Source organism: Nesoenas mayeri, assembly GCF_963082525.1.
Source record: "Nesoenas mayeri genome assembly, chromosome: 1".
Lineage (NCBI taxonomy): Eukaryota > Metazoa > Chordata > Aves > Columbiformes > Columbidae > Nesoenas > Nesoenas mayeri.
This window is the reverse complement of record NC_137541.1, coordinates 25,078,225-25,095,100: the sequence shown is the minus strand read 5'-3', so window position 1 is coordinate 25,095,100 and position 16,876 is coordinate 25,078,225. Positions and strand designations below refer to the sequence as shown.

General features: G+C 42.6%; 1 protein-coding gene across 1 annotated transcript; it reads left to right on the top strand.

The window, feature by feature from the left end:
* Positions 1–3,349: 3,349 nt before the first annotated feature.
* Positions 3,350–15,071, top strand: WNT16 (Wnt family member 16; the record flags this gene model as incomplete). The annotated part of the gene is given in 9 exon segments (XM_080355413.1): positions 3,350–3,386; positions 3,389–3,427; positions 3,430–3,479; positions 3,483–3,562; positions 3,564–3,611; positions 3,613–3,981; positions 4,074–4,324; positions 6,339–6,625; positions 14,607–15,071. Coding segments are annotated over 9 exon segments (1,626 nt in total).
* Between the last annotated feature and the right edge of the window lie 1,805 nt (positions 15,072–16,876).

The window sequence follows — 16,876 nt, the reverse complement described above, 5'->3', positions numbered from 1 at the left end:
TAGGCTGGGTCAAGCGTCCCAAGGCACAAGCCCAGTTTTGCAGATGGGGCAGTGTCGTGCTATCAGTTCCAAATAACCCTGGCAGTGTATAGAGCTGTTCACAGAGAACTGTGATACCACTGTGCTATCAGGGTATTGCCCCGCACTGACTGTGTCACCTATAAGTGAGCACAGGGCAATTCGCAGCTGCTGGCTGAGGAGCAGTTGTGACCTTTAGACTTACTTCAAGGTTCTGCTGGCATGTGATCTCTGAAAACAGCCTGGGTGCTTCCTCAGAAAAGATTGTCACAGCCAAAACATATAAACCTTGATGACAAAACCTAACACTGACACAGTTCCAGTTGCTTCAGTGCAAAGATTCTGCACGTTCCCAGTTCCTGGGGCTGACAGACAACATCATGCAGCCAGGCATTGGGGTGGATTGAAAGTACATTTGTTGCATTAGAAGTGCAGAACTTGCACTTGGTCACCAAACACGATAAATTTCAAAGCTGAAGGGATAATCTGACTCAGGGAACAAGGGAGATTTTTCTGTTTGGATGTTGGGTTTATCTCTGTTCGTGTTTTAAGATAAGGGTGTAATGACCACACTGCTCAGTAGGGTGCATATGAACAGGTAGGACAATGAAATCTGCTGTGGGGTGTTGATTCTTTCATGTCTCTGCTGGGCATCAAAAGTTCCAGGAGAAGGAAAATAATTTGGAAAGTGGTGACTTGTTTGGGAGAGGTTAACTTTGCATGTACTTCTATCTAGTAAATAAGATGTCAGATCTTGATTATAGCAAGAGCACTATTCACTAACTTTTTAAGGAGATAAATGGTCTATCTCTGTAGCATATTATCTGTCAAGTGATTTGTTTATTCACAAAGATTCTGCACAACAGGATATTTTTTCTTTATCTTAGAGTGAATCAATAAAATACGTATCTGTAATTTACTCTGTCAAGATCACATTAATCATCATTAAACAGTAAATTACTAAATGTCCCGTCAGGAAATACCACTCAGCTTAGACACATTTCCTTCTTTCTTCTTTTAAGAAAAGTTTATTGTCTTCTTTTTTAAAATAGAAAAATGTGGGAATTTTAGTATGAATAGCCACAGATAGCCCCACCTTGGTCAGAGAAGGCAAGATAAGCAGTAATTCTAATTTATCTTCCCTGATTTACAGTAAATTTGAATGATGCAGGCTTGGCACTTGACTTGGGTTGGAATCTAGTTCACTGTCTCTGCATCACACTCATGTAGCTGTCTGTCATGGGATGAATGGTCTCCAGGCAGAGAGGGCTCTGAAGCACCAGTGAATTGGAATTACAAAATTTAGAAACTTTTGGTAAAATTCAATATATTTTGGTAAAATTCAATACATTTTGGTAAATCAGCAAGGTATTTCAAAATATTGTGTCCCTTTACAGGTTTGCAAAGCACAGAGCTTGCAAAGCAATTTGATTTCCCTTCCTAGTAGCCAACTGACTTGTATGCATGCACAAAGCTCTAGACTAGAGGTATCCTGTGTGGAAAAACTGCTGTATGTGCTGCTTTTGCACAGAGGGGAGACTATTGCTTGAGGGAATGAAAAAGAGAGATGGTGTAAAAGGCAGATGGGAAGCTGAGAGGCAGAAGAAGGGAAGAGGCTGAGGGATTTGTGGGGAACCAGGCTGCAACAGCCAGACAGGAGATTCAGGGACTGTGGGCAATGAGGGAGTGGTTGTAAGGGAAGCAGATGGGGACAGTGGCATATGTGGGACGAGGACACAAACACATAGTAAACCAAACTTCTCTACAATCAGATGGCCAAGGGAAAATGTGGTTTGCTTACAGTCACTGCTAGAGATTGAACTGGATGATCTCAAGTAGACCTTACAATTTATATTTTGAACTGGATGATCCCAAGAAGTCTCTTAAAGTTTGTATTTTTTACCATCAGCCCTCCAAATTGCAACTGTTTCTCTTTACAGGAGTGTAGATGATCAAAGGGTTTGCCTAACTACTTAGTGGTTATTGTAGCAAAAAAAAAAAAAAAAGTAGAAAAGATCCCATGCAAGAATACAGGAATGCAACAAAGAAATAATTTATTTATGATGAAATATACAAAATATGATACAAATAGGACTGCGATTTTTGAAATCAATATTTTTTCTAATTTAAAAGTTATGTTAATTGTTATTAGAACATAATTTTCTGGAGCTTCTAGAGAAAAAAATCACATTTAAAAACTTAAGACCAAAATCTCCATATCAATTAAAAAAAATAAAAATAATTTAAAAAGAAAAAAAAAAAAGAGAAGCAGCTAGTTAAAAGAACTGGCAGGAAAAAGTAATTTCAGAGTGAGTGATAAATGCATACAGTAGATTAAGAAGCACAGAAGCACGTAAGAAATACATGGCTGCTAGTTCATGGCTTTGAATTAACTTTAGTAGGTGGAGTCAGGAAGCAGCAATAAGTATAAAACAAACCATGTGTCCTGGACTAATTAGATAATACTCTAACACAGCCCACACAGTTTTGCCTGGTTCAGGCCTGTTTCACAGCCGGTTCCCTGTGTCCCAATGTCATCCTCCATCCATTTCCCTCACTCCAGACTAAGTTCCTCTGCAACCACAAGCAGATGTTCCCCAAACTAAAATTCAGAACAGAGACAAGCTGTATCAAAAGGTTTAAATAGCTCATTGGGTCATATGGCAAGTGCCCAGAACTGGTGATGCTTCGGAGACCCTTTAAGAGCAGGCAAATGAGCACAAGCAGAAAGGAGACATAATTTTATAGATCTAAATGTACCACAGCCTATTCTCTTCAAATACCTCAGCACATCCATGGGGAAAAAGACAGAGGCAACACCACACTTGTGTGATTATTTCTCTACATGTTGTGCTCTTAAAAATGTACATCTGTCACCTGAAATGATTTATTGTGCCCTTCACTCAGAGCTATTGTCAGTCAACAAGAGCTATTTCCCTAATTTACAGCTGTGTCAAATGAAAGTCTTTACAGAGCTGCCATTTTATCCAGATTATTTTTAGTGCAGGTATTTCACTTACACAAAAGAAAGCAGCAATGTATTGTGACCACGGAGGACTTGGAAGTCCAGAGTGCCAGTACCAGCTCACCATCAGGTGCTTGCTGACTCATTGTCATTTAATGTGTAAAATGAGTAACTGACAATTATTAAGGTAGAAGTTGATAAGTGTATCTCACTGAAGTTAAAAGGAGTGGACAAATGCTGTCCTAATGAATACTGATGCTGACTTTGGAGCCAGTTGGTTAATACTGCTAAAGCATTAGGAAATTTGGATGAAATGTATGGGGATTTATCAACAGTATCATTAGTATTTTGTGCCTTCTTCTGCGGATGAAATCAGTGCAGACCTATAGGTTCCTCCTCTTGCAGACACCGCACCTCCCAGACCCCCGCTAACATCTCTCGCCGCCGCTCTCAGCGCTTCTCATCGCAGAGGAAAGGGGCAGCATCGCCGCGGGTCTAGCGAGCAGCTGCACCCGTCCCGGTCCCGGCACACGGAGCTGCGCGAAGCGGTGCGGAGCAGCGCGGAGCCCCCGCGCCCTCGCCGCGCCCCGCCCCGGCCCGCCCCGGCGCCCGGGCGGCCAATGCGCGGCCAGGAGAGGCAGAGACGGGGAAAACATCAAACCCAACTTTCTCACCTTGAAGGGAATCGAGCGCTCCCAATGCTTCCCCTCCTGCCGCCCTCCCTGCCAGTCTGTTCTCTTCGGGAGGGCTCTCCGACGGCCTGGACTGCCCCTGCCAGCTGCCCCCCGCCCCCCGAGAAGGAGAGAGCCGAGTAGGGGGGCACCACTGACAACCGTCCCCCTTGGTCCCTGCTGGCTGGGGAGCCGGGCGGCGGGCAAAGGCGGTGCGGCGGGGCTCGATGCGGTGGCCATGGGGCGCGGGGCCCCCCTCGGACCGCGCCTGCTGCGGGCAGTGCTGCTGCTCGCCCTCTGCCGCCCCGCCGCCTGCGGCACCTGGATGTGAGTAGCCGGGCGCGGGAGGGAGGGCTGCGCGGCGCCCGTCCCCTCGTGTCCGCCGGGGCCCGGCGCTGACCAGAGCGCTACTTCTGCAGGTGGCTGGGCATCGCCGCCGCCGGCGGGCCGGAGAAGCCGGGCTGCGCCAGCCCACCGCTGAGCCGCCGGCAACAGGACCTGTGCAAGCAGAAGCCGGAGCTGGTGCCCGCCATCCGGGAGGGAGCGCGGCTGGGGCTCCAGGAGTGCCGCAGCCAGTTCCGACATGAGCGCTGGGACTGCCGCCCACCGCCCGCAGCCCGCCGCGGACCCGCCGCCCCCGCCGACACCTTCGGGCAGCAGCTGAGCAGCGGTGAGTGTCCGCCCCGGCAGGGCCGCCGGCCCGCAGGTGCTCCCGCCGGGGCAGGGTGGGGCGCGGGGCTCCCCGGCTCCGAAGGGGTCCCGCGGGGCGGGCGGCGGGGCCGGGGCTCCGGCGGGGCGGGCGGAGGGACCGGCCGTCTCGCCGGCTGGGCCGGGCAGAGGAGCGCCGTCGTGGCGGGCGGCTACCGCATCCGCCCCGGGAGGCTGACACAGGTACGCGAAATACACCGAGTAGACAAAACCTGACATTGTGCTTCCAAAATTATTGTTGCTTATTGCAATTTTTTGCTTAATACGTCCGTGGATGACAGTGCCTTTAACTAGATGTACTCAACTGTGTTGAAACGTTGTTATTTTTATACTGATGCTGGGTTTATCCCCTTATGTCATAATTACTAAATGAGTGGGGTAATGACACATAGCATTTCGAAAAGGTCACTCGTTTGCAAGTAAAAATCTGCTTACAGCACCATATGTGATGTGAGGTACTTTAAAATGTATCATATACGCTCAATTAGGTGGTATTACTGAACATGGCAAGACCAAAACTGCTTTCGTTATGTGAACTAATAATGGAATTGCTGAAATTTATACTGAAATAGGGACATTTTGTTTGTATCAAATAGCCATACCAAAGGTCTTGAACCTACAAGGTTTTTTTGAGCACTCTGCTCAATGATTTTGGCATAACCGTTGGGGTGAACTTACATATTGTGGTACTTCATTTTGTGTTTGTGCAATATTCACTTTATACTACAATACAACAGTGAAAAAACCCCCAAACATTAACCATGAAAACATAAAATCAAAAACAAACAAACAAAAAATGTCACATATTCCAACCAGAAAAGAAAAAAAGAAAAGGAAAATAAACTAACAAGCCAAAAACAGGAAAAACAGGAGGCAGTTTACCTTACTATATGTAACCATATATATCATATGTTACTCCTTCTGTTCAATGGGAAGGACTGTTCCTGGAGACCCATAAATGAGTGGCACTGCTAACCCATTAAGCTTCACTAGTATGTCCTGTGGAAGCATTTTATGATGGTACCAGCACCACAGACTAATACCAACAGGAGGAACAAACAGGAACTTTCCTGCCAGTCTCCTTGGGAGACTGGAAATAACATCTTGTTTTTCCAACAGTAAAAATTAGCACAGTGAAATTTTAGGATCAGTTAATGGCCAGGCATTGATTTTCAGTTTGCTTAGAGAGTATAACTTGCTTAACATGGTTTGAAGGTCTGTGCCACATTATGCCAGAAGTCTCAGAGAATGGGACTGTCTTAAGAGGGCTGGGCAGGTCCCTCCATGACTCTTAAGAGATACAGTACAACAGTTAAAGCCTTTTTATACTGCTGACTTTCCCATGGAAAAGGGAAAAGCACATGGCCTAAATATCCTTGCACCATCCTGATTTCTGCTTGTGTTAAGATTCTTGTGGCTGTTTGCAACCTTTGTGAATTAGAACAACCTCAATGTTTGCTAAATTTAGTGTGAGGTAAGTTCTGGCCCTATACCAAAGTAACCCAGAATCGTGACAGCTTCAGGTTCCTCCTCCGAGATCTGAACTAACCTTTTCTTCTTCCTCAAATCAATATGAATAGTGAAAAGCAGAGTGGACATTAAGGGGTTTGAGGTGTGGTCTGTTTGGGGTTTGATTTTTTTTTTATTATTAAAACTTAATTGGCCCGGAAGTTTCTGTGGCAAATAAAGTTTCCAACCAGATTTAGGAAGGACTTACCAAAAATCACAAGGTACAAGCAGCCAGAAACAGCACCATTAATAGCATGGTCATATGAAAAGGCCCTGAAGTATTTTTTGGATGTGAATATCCACTCCTTTGAACAATTTAACACTACAGACCAAGTTGTGATGACTTTACACTTGTAACTGTTCCCTTTTAATAATAGTCTTGGCTTGTAAAATTGCTTCCTACAGCTCTGCTGGGAAGGTGATCAGAAGGAGTTATGAAGTAACATATTTGTGCCGTGCTTTTGTAGGCACGAAGGAGACCGCGTTCATATATGCAGTGACATCAGCGGGCCTCGTGCATTCGGTGACGCGATCGTGCAGCGCAGGAAACGTGACTGAGTGCTCCTGCGACACGAACCTGCAGCACGGGGGCTCGGCCAGCGAGGGCTGGCACTGGGGAGGCTGCTCTGATGATATCCACTACGGAATGGCCTTCAGCAGGAAGTTCCTGGATGTGCCCATTAAGAACATAACAGGCAAGAGTGGGAGTGGGCTGGTGGCGATGAACCTGCACAACAACGAGGCTGGGAGACAGGTACGTATCACTATTAGGAAATGGGAGCAATTGGTTGTTCGCCTTCATTGACAAAATAACATCAACCAAATAAGGCCTGTCCTTGTCTGCAGGTACAGGTGGGGCCAATGGCAAGAACTGCACTGACACCACCAAAGCAAACATGTACAAACGCAGAATCAGAGCTGTTTGTAACTTAATAACTAAACTCCAAAATCAAAATAAAATCCACAAAATAAGAATTAGATCTGGAGAGTTAACCAGAGTAATCTCTAGTAGATATTTGATATTCTGTAGAAAACTTGAAATAGTCTTGTTATCAGAATAATATATTAGCAGTTGTTTCGCTTGTTATCTGTTATATTCTGTTACTATAATGACCTGCATTTTTAATTCTCTCTAATACTGAATGAGACAGGACATGAGGCATCATTACTCATCCACAGCCTGGGGTCAACATCTGAGAGCAGAAATCCAAAACTGTTCAGAGAGGAAATTGTGTGTTAACTTTTCTTTTAAAAGATGGGGTGGAAATGGCACTACTGTTTTAAAGTAACCCACTGGTTAGGGCACTCACCAGATAAGTGAGATGAGCCTGGCTTTACATAGCTCTTCTTCAACCCAGGGGATTTCAAACCCATGGTTGCAGAGGAAATTGTGTGTGGGTTTGTGACATTGGGTCCTCCTGTCCTGTTCTGCTGGGGATGATAAACAGGAGTACAAACAGCCAACACAGGGTGAGTCTGTAATCTAGCACTTGGGGCTCACATCTGGAATGATGAAGACTTGGATTCTGGTTCTTGCTTTAAAATTAGTTTCTCTCCTTTACCTTGGAGTTTTTAACTTCATAGGTGTTTAATGGCTCTCTCTGGTCCTGTAAGTCTTTAAATCTGCTCCGCTCAGTGACACAGCTGTAACTGAAGAAAAGAGATGGAGAATCTCTGGTTTTGTCTGCACATATTGATCACACTAGTTGGACTCCAATGTAACGTGGTAATTTCCTGTAGCCAGAAGCAGCATCAGTGGGTTTTACTGAAAACAACTTGCCTATCAGGAATAGCCATAGTAAGCCATTTTATGATAAGAGCCATAGTGGTACCATTGCAACCTATTTTGAATTAAACCTGTTTTTACAGTTTACAAGGTAATATATTGTATTTAATTAAGTTATATAGCTGGAAAGACAGAAAATCTTTCATGGACATAGACCCTTTTCAGGACTGGAGTGAGAGAAGCAAACTTTAAAACTAAGCAGACACTGAAAACAGTTACAGTGAGTTTAATTAGATGCCAGGCAGCTAAATCATCTCCAAGAAAATGAGGTTGGTATTGTACAGTAGGGATGTTAATAAGAGCAATAGGAGATTAAGTGGTTATTTTCTTAGGGAAAGACCAAAGTGTCATTTATCATGTTTGTAGGGAGTGATAGTTAAGGGAGGAGATAACAATCTCCAGAAAATTCTCTTTCTTGATTTCATGATTTTTTAATGTACAGTATGTATATGATTTATTATTTTTTTATAATTTTAATACTCATGTTTTCCATTAGACAGTGCCATTTCCTTGGATTAGGATGAGAGTAGAAGTGTAGGGAGGAAAATTGCAAGGCCCCAGAGGAACTTCAAAGAGAGGGTCGTGATTTCTGTCTTCAGGTGGCAGCAACACAGGTCTTCTCTTTGATACCCTGTTCTCTTTTCTGCCTCTAGCTTTATGTTAGCAGCAGCAGAATTTTGCTGTCCTTCTGACTTTAGTGACAGTAATCACTTACGGTCTTCCAGCACCATCCTTGTGCTCATCACTTGTTGCTGACTGTGTGCCAGCACAACTGTCTGGGGTCTTCCTCTGTGAACTGTACCAAGGAACCATTCAGCTTGAAAAAAGGCACACACACACACACACACACACAGCCTAGAAGAGACATTTCTCTTTTGGAGTTGATTTCTTTAAATTTGGGTTAGTTCTCAGGTCTCACCTATAGCAGCCACACAGAGAATTGTGCTGCCAGTGGCATGGGGACAGGCCTGACTGGCAAAAGGGAAGAGTGCATTCAACCAGAGATAATTTGGATCCTGTCAAAAATACCATTCATGGAAAGTGAAGACTTTCTCCAACCACTTGTAGCTTTAGCTCACTGTTTGAAAAAGTGTTATATTCATGAAAATACATTAATAGTTGATTCTGAGTCCATATATTTAATGTCATGCAACTGCAGTATCTTCTATTACTATTCATGATGAGTGGTACTTCTTACTACACATAATTTAATGAAAGCAGAGTTTTAGACTAGGCTATCAGTCTCTGGGAATGCGGTAGAATCTGGCCCAACAGTATCCATGAGGTCTTGAAGACCTTTTGGGATTTCAGGCTTTTGACGATACTGAGCTCTCCAACAAGGCCCTCAAAATACACTGTCACAGGCACATTTGGTGCACATGATACATGTGCTCATTCCTTTTGCAAGATGCTTTACTGTGTTGTTGTTTTGGTTTGGTTTTAATCCACTGGAATGCTGAAAGGCTGGGAGATCCTTATTTCACTGATTTTGTATCAATGGTGTATTTGTTGCCCATTATCTTAGAAGAAAATATGCAGAATATTTAGTCAGCTTCCATGCATAAATATTTTTTAACTTAATGGCAAACTGTAGGATAAAGCAAATATTTTGTCCGCTGTCCAGAGTGAAAGAGCATGTTTATTGCCGAGATTTCTAGCAGTGACATTAACTGAAGTAAAGTTTAGCAGAACTCTGGGTTTTTCTAGTTTCAAAATCTTTAACTAGGAGATGTTGGAAAATATTGACTTTCATGTTTTGGGACCTACAAGAAGAATGTTTTGCAATACATTTTGATACCTTATGACCTTTTGTAATAAATAATATCATGTTCCTGGTCCTGTGCCTTGCAAGAGCAGTCTTCCAGGAAGAATACTTCTGTGTTCATTTGGAGTTACTAATGGAACTGGTATGTGCAGAATTCTCTTGTTCCTTTTCCATTTACATACAAAATGCCATTTTTTACATTTCTACATCTCATAGTTAAATCTAAGATATATCAGTTTCAAAACAGTAAAGATCCTTTGACTGAGTTGTTCACTGTTTAGGTTACTAACCTGAACCTCAGAAGATCCAGATTTCATTCCTTATTCTGACACAAGATAAATGTTCATCATCTTCTAGCATTTAAATGTTCAGTGTACTTAGACGTGCCTACGTGAGTTGAGCACCTCGGCTTCTTACATAAAAAAATGAGGGGAGTCAGGCACTATGGTTTGAGTAGTATTGTATTCGTATTTTTTTTGCCAATAGAAGAATTTCTCAGTTTTGCACTTGTGGGACTCTATTTGATCTGCGGGACTTGTGTTCTCACATTGAAATAGCTTTACTCATCAGAGAGTTTATTTTTAAAGAAATTTGTGAGCTGGTAACAGACGCACCAACAGTCTGTGACTGTTGTTAAGTGCTGTGCCTCCATTTGGACACATGCTTGTCTTCACAAATAGTCCTGTCGGTTCTACTGATGGCTTAAATTAGGCTATTTGATTGCAGGCATCAGTTCCCATTGCAAAACAAGTACTGGCAGCCCCTGTCTCACAGCTGAGAACAGTGCCTGCAAGCACAGAACTTAGCTTGGAGTTATTAAGCATTAATTGGCGTTAAGGGGTATATAAACTGCAGTTCCACTGACACTCTCCTTTGCTGCAGACAAATCTCTGCTTTTTGCCCATCTGCCTGTTCTACCCACACTTTTCCACTTCACTGCAGTCCCTCTGTTCATTTCGTTGAATCAGTGAGAGGAAATCAGTTTTAAAATTACATTTTTGGGGGGGTAATTTTTAACACAGCTCAGTGTTCAGCACTATATCCAGTTCATCACTTGACCGTGCACTCTTACTGTGCTAGTACCAGCAGGACTGAGGTCAGGGAGTGGCAATAGAGGCAAGAGGAACTGCTCAGGTTGGCTTGTGGCTGAACCCAACACTTGTGGACACAGCTCAGTTCCACACAGATCATTTCACACAAGCAAACAGTCATTTCTGTTTCATGACTAGCCTAAGAAAACTGAAAGTCTGTCTCAGTCTCCACAGAAGGAAACATCTTTCCACCGTGTTTCTGTGACTAATAATACTCCTCTAAAGTTCTCTACGAAATTTTGCTCTTTAGGGAGAAACCTGCCACCGAACTTTAGGAATAACTGGGAGGATTCACCACATGAATGTAAAGATGTGAAACTGAGTACTGGTTGTGGAGTCAGTCTGGAAGTCATGCTCCCAGTAATTCTGTGTATCCCAGTAACTGTGCGCTGCTGAGACACAGGCGCATGTTGCAGCCACATCCCACCAGAAAGCTTTGTTGGCTCTATAGGCACCATCTTAGGTTTGCTTGCAAGAAAACAGCAAGAGAAGATTCTAAGTCTCTATTTTGCCAGATGTTTGGCTTTGGGAGTTCATTGGAGTTCACATGGCAGCCTGAAATCCAGCGGCACATTTTGTGACAAGCCAAAGCAAGATGTTAGCTCCCAGTGCTGGCAGTACAGGCAACCTGAAATATCTTGGAGTCCAACCAGAAAACTTGTCCATCTTAGCAGCTGGGAAGCAATAGCCTGAGGTCATGCAAGACTGTGATGGCACCATAAATTGTGTACGCAGATTGTATCAGAGCTTCATGTGAGAATCCCGAGCAACACAGAATAAAACCACAAATGTTTGTAACTGCTGTGGATGTTCTCAGTGCTTCCACACTCAACCACATTTGTAGTTCTTCCATTGATCTGATCTTCCATATGCTGCTAATATATGCTGCATTTTTATATTTTGTTATCAGCTTGAGACTCCAACATCAGTTTTCTCTGTTTAGAAACTCTATCTCCCTTTAGTTTTCATTAATTTATCCTCAGAGAAAGAATCTGAGTGTCATCTGCTGGGCTACTCACCCACATGGAAATAGCTCACCCTTAGCACCCAGCAGACATGTCCAGAGCTTCCCCAGACAACTTCTGAATCCTTCTGCCTCATGCAGATTTTACTATGCCTGGTTCTAGCAGACATGGAAGCATGCTTCTTTCCCCAAGACAAATTGCATATTTTCCCCTGTTATTTCTTCCCTAATTAGTACCCTGTCATACTACAGTGAAAGCAAGGATTGCATCTGTAACCTCATAAATCTTACAGCACAATGTGATCGCAGACTACTTTGAGATTCTAGTTACTTGCCTTGATACAAATAACTAGTCATTAGAAATTGGATAATACTATTTAATCTCTTCTGTTTGTAAACTATGTGTAAAATTTATCTTTCAAAACCATGTTTCTCTTTACCGTGACATTTTCTTAGGGTATCTGTATCCTGACAAAGACTTTCTGTCCATGGATCTCAAATTCTCATCTCCCTCAATCACTGTTATGTCTTAATAATGCATATTCTGACTACTCGGTGACTTCCTTTTGATAGATTCTGGAGATACAAACATAAGGTCATGTCCATCTATTAAACATAAACTAGGCTGTGAAAGAGAGAAGATAAGTATCTACAGGAATTACTGCCAGTTGATTTGCCACTGAAAGAATCTGTGTGTACTCTGGGGTGATAATCTGTTTGTTAAAATATTCTTATTTCTTCCACATTGGGGAAAAAACCTGCAATCCCAAACACAATCCGTAGCACCTAGAAATATCTCCTGTATTGGTGCATCCCTTCATCAGCCTGAGTTTGAGGGCTAATGGCTGGTCTAGGTCAGGGCACACACCTGCGCTTTCTTGCTAATGGTTCTTTGAATGCCTTGCTTGTTGGCTTCCATACTGACCTCTACCAACAAACAGGTCCTGTTCATTCACCAAAGATGTGACTCCAAGCAAACACTTCAGTGGTGTATTCTTAATAATGTTTGTACAGTTATATGCAAATACCAACTCGGGCTTGTGTCAATATCTTTGGGGTGGAACGTGCCAGGAGGCCTCAACTCCCACTGAACTCAATGGATTTAACTATGTTCGACTCATCCCAAACTTTAGTGACTGCATTTGCAATGATGAAAAGTCCCATTTTAACATATGGGGTAGAAACATCTCATTTTATCTGCTCCATGCCTTGACTAGCTCTGAAACCTTGAGGATGACATTTGTGCTATCTGAGCTACAAATAAGTAGTCTGGGACTTGAGTTTATTTCTGGTCATGCATAGGGTCGATAGGGCTCAGTAGAATTTCAGAACTCTGGTCTCACTGCAGAATTGGGGCTTAGGAACAGGCACAAATGAAGCTACTTTCTCAGGGAAAAGCAGAGGAGGTTGTTACATAGATTTGTCTTCTGTTTTTTGTTTTGTTTTGTTTTTCTCTAAGAGAGTTTGAGAAAGACATAGGTTGGCAGAAGCTCATATTTATAAGCATCATGGAGTAAGTGAAGGTTTACGGTGAAATTTAGTAAACATCATGAAGCTGGGGGGTGGATGTTTTTCTTCCCCACTTTGTGGGAAATAGTGGTTCCTCCATGGCTGAATAATTTGAATCCGTATTGGCCTTGCTGCATGAGAAGCACCAAGAGAAACTTACTGTGAGCTTATTTAGAAATCACTCCTTCTGTTACATTTCCCAATTACCTTTATTGTGGAAATTAAATATGGCACAAAAGTTTAGTAAGATGCAAGATGGTAACATGGGCTTTCCACACCATTTAACAGTGGCTTGTGTGAGTCTACAAGATGGCTCCAGAGGATGCGTTAATAGAAAGGTAAAACAGAACAAAACAAAAATTATGATACTTCGTCCTTTTGCCATATCTGTGCATGTGGTGCTTTTTCTGTGCAGTTTTCAAAACTATAATATAATGTGAGATGTGTCACAAGGCTAATTGTGTGAATTTTTTACTATGACTATTAGATATTCCAGAATGAAGTATTACATTGATTGCCTGCTCTGCTGATGGTTTGAGTTGCTGTCCTAGATAAAGAAAGTTACTGCTTGTTTACAGATTCCAGTTTTTTGAGGCTTGGTCTCATATAAATCCTGAGTGTTACAAAAGTTTGTCACAGGCTGCTGATTCCCATTATTGGTCAGACAGTTTCTGGTCAGCCCAGTGCTTGCATCTGCATGGGTGTGGAAAAGTAACCCACCTAAAGGTATTTTAATGTTGATAATAAATGTGGAAATTTTGCTAAAGCATTTAAAATTATAAAAGCAATGTGAATAAAATTACCAAATTGTGTTAAATATGGCCACTATGCAAGTGGAAACACTAGAAACCCATGATAGTACCAATATGCCAAAATTACAAGAATAAGGTTTGATCTTCTAAGTAGGAAACACCTGAGATTTACTCCAGAACACCTGAATTGAAGATGGATACCTCTGCTGAACTGCAGTGGCTCCTTTGATGGCTTTACCTGCAGGTCAGAGATGTGGGCATCACCATGTTCTTCCAAAACAGGTCTGCCCTGAGCCACATGCACTGCACTGCTTCAGATGCTGAGCCATGCTGCTCGCACAGACACTGTCACCTCCAGCCATTGCTGTGGCCATAGTTACAAACTGTGTTGTCAATGTTTAGTGATCTTGATGGGAGCTGCAAGGCAGGCTTAAAAGACAGCATAGACCTGCTCAGTAAATACCTTCAAATGTAGGAACAGCGGTGTTACCTGCCCTGTCCCTCCTTCCCCTCCTGCTGTTCCCCAGGAGGGCTGTTTGCGTTCCAGCAAAGGAGTGACACAGGATGTGTCAATTCAGGTATTTAGGATCCTGAGGAATGAAAACCCAACCAGAAATATAAGCTTTCATTATTGTGATTTGATATTGCCGTTCCAAAGTGCAAATGCAGAGCACTTCTAAAGATCAGGCGTCCCATAGTGGGGATCTGCAGCTGGAAACCTGATTCATAACATGTATCCTCCTGTATTCTGGCTTCCCCATCACTGAAATGACGATGACAGCTGTAATATTAAATATTTCAAGATGCCAGGCAGTATTCCCAATGAATGAAAGACCACATCTAAATGTCATTCTCCCTTTGCTTTCAGGCTGTAGCGAAGCTGATGTCAGTGGACTGCCGTTGTCACGGTGTTTCTGGGTCCTGTGCTGTGAAAACCTGTTGGAAAACAATGTCGTCCTTTGACAGGATTGGCCGTTTTTTAAAGGATAAGTATGAAAACAGCATACAGATATCAGACAGACTGAAAAAAAAGCTACGCAGGAAAGAGAAAAGCCAGCGAAAAATACCAATTGGGAAAGAAGACCTGCTGTATGTGAACAAATCACCAAATTACTGTGTCGAAGACCAAAAACTGGGCATCCCTGGGACTCAGGGAAGGGAATGTAACCGCACCTCGGAGGGACCCGATGGCTGCAACCTCCTCTGCTGTGGACGCGGGTACAACACACACGTTGTCCGGCATGTGGAAAGGTGTGAGTGCAAGTTTGTCTGGTGCTGCTACGTGCGCTGCCGGAGGTGTGAGACCATGACCGACGTACACACCTGCAAATAAGACGAATTACAGAAAACAAGGCCAAACCATCCCGCGCTGTTTGGTACATGCAACGTGCCCAGGTCACAATTGCTCTTATTGTGTGGGATTGCAGGGGGATCAGCCTCAGGGGAATATGTATTGCTGAAAAACGGGTAGTTCAAACATTTGGCGTATGAAAGAGCAACTGAGCAGCAGCCTGCACGCAGGGACAGCTAAAACAACAAAAAAGGACTCCTGATGACACATTTGGACAAATAACTCTGTGAGCAGGGACGGACACTAAACTTTCCAAGTCTGTAATAGCCACAACATTGTGAAGATCCATGTGTTTGGTAGGTACAATGGAGAAAACTCAAGATCTTATTAGCCATAGGCTGAAGAGTTAAGAGGGCGTGTAAGACACGTTAGATATATTCCTTATGTCTGTATTTCTAAAGCTGGGACTAGATGAATCCACTAGGTTGTTCGTTTCTACAAACTTTAGGAAAAAGAACAAAACAAAACAAAACAAAGATGGGGAACTTTTCTGCTGTTGATCATGAAGAATTTGCTTTGCAACCCTTTGGAAAGCTGTCTTCTGCATAGTATGCAGAAAAGTGTCTGGTACTGAGAACCAAGCATGACTGCAGAGAGCTGGGCACTGCATGGGAGGAAGAGGAGGCTCCATTGGCCTGGAGTGAGCTGTGTCCAGAGTAGAGGGGCTGGAGCACTGTTTGGTGAACATGAACAATGTATCAAATGCCCTGGGATTTTTTATAGGTTGTCTTTCAAACACACAAAGGACGGGTCTGAGGAGGGACAGAAATACAGTTTGGTATTTGAAGGAAATAAAATCATTTGCAGGTGTTTCCTCAGTATCTGAACACACAATTTGCAAGTCAGCTGGTCGTCATCCCGCTGTTGGACTGCATGTAATAACCTGCCATGGTCAACCATCTAGCTGGTGGTTCACCATCATTTTCACGATTAACCATATGAGATTCAGCCCAAAGAAATCTGCCATAAAGCAAAAGATTTTTTAAAACATTGCTTTATCTCATAGAAGCAGCAGCTAGAACTTTTCATTAGGTTGCAATCTAAGTAAATTCAATGCACAATGTAGTTTATGGATTGGCTCACACCACTAAAATATTTAAACTGTTATTGATAACATTTTCTCCCCCTCCATATGTTGGCTCAATTTTCGTTTACATCTGTGAAAGGTTGTTTATTTTTATGCAATGATTTAATGCCTAGCTTAAAAAGCATCATGTGAAAGGATTTCTGTTGTTTAAATGTGCAAAGACCTATTTTTGATAAGACAAGAAAGTTTATATTTTGTAAATATTTAAATTATGCAAGTTATGTAAAAGGTCTCCAAAACTAATGTGATAAGATTACAGCCTTTGACATTTGTTAGTTAGGTATTCATTATTACTGTAGTAGCCTTTAATTGATTTTTATTTGCATGTGCAGGGGGAAATTAGAGAATTACATAAACGTCCTTTTTATTACCATCAGGGTGGTTATAACTCTTGCAGTTAACACACACTATGATTTTCTAAATGAAAAGTTAATCAATATTCTGTATACTTTTTTTTTTAATTCTTTTAAATCCATTTTACAAATAGTGAGATCCTGACTGCAGTGGTAGGCACAGAATCCCACTGACACCAAAGGGACTTGCAAAAGTTTGCAATCCCTTAACTTGTTCCACACTAACACTCAGTTTTTAGAAAGAAATAATCTTAGACAGTTTGACTGAGGCTTTCAAAGTTACTTTGAGAAATTAATTTCCTAGTTGTCAATTATTTTCCAATGAAAGGTGGTGACTAGTTTCTCTG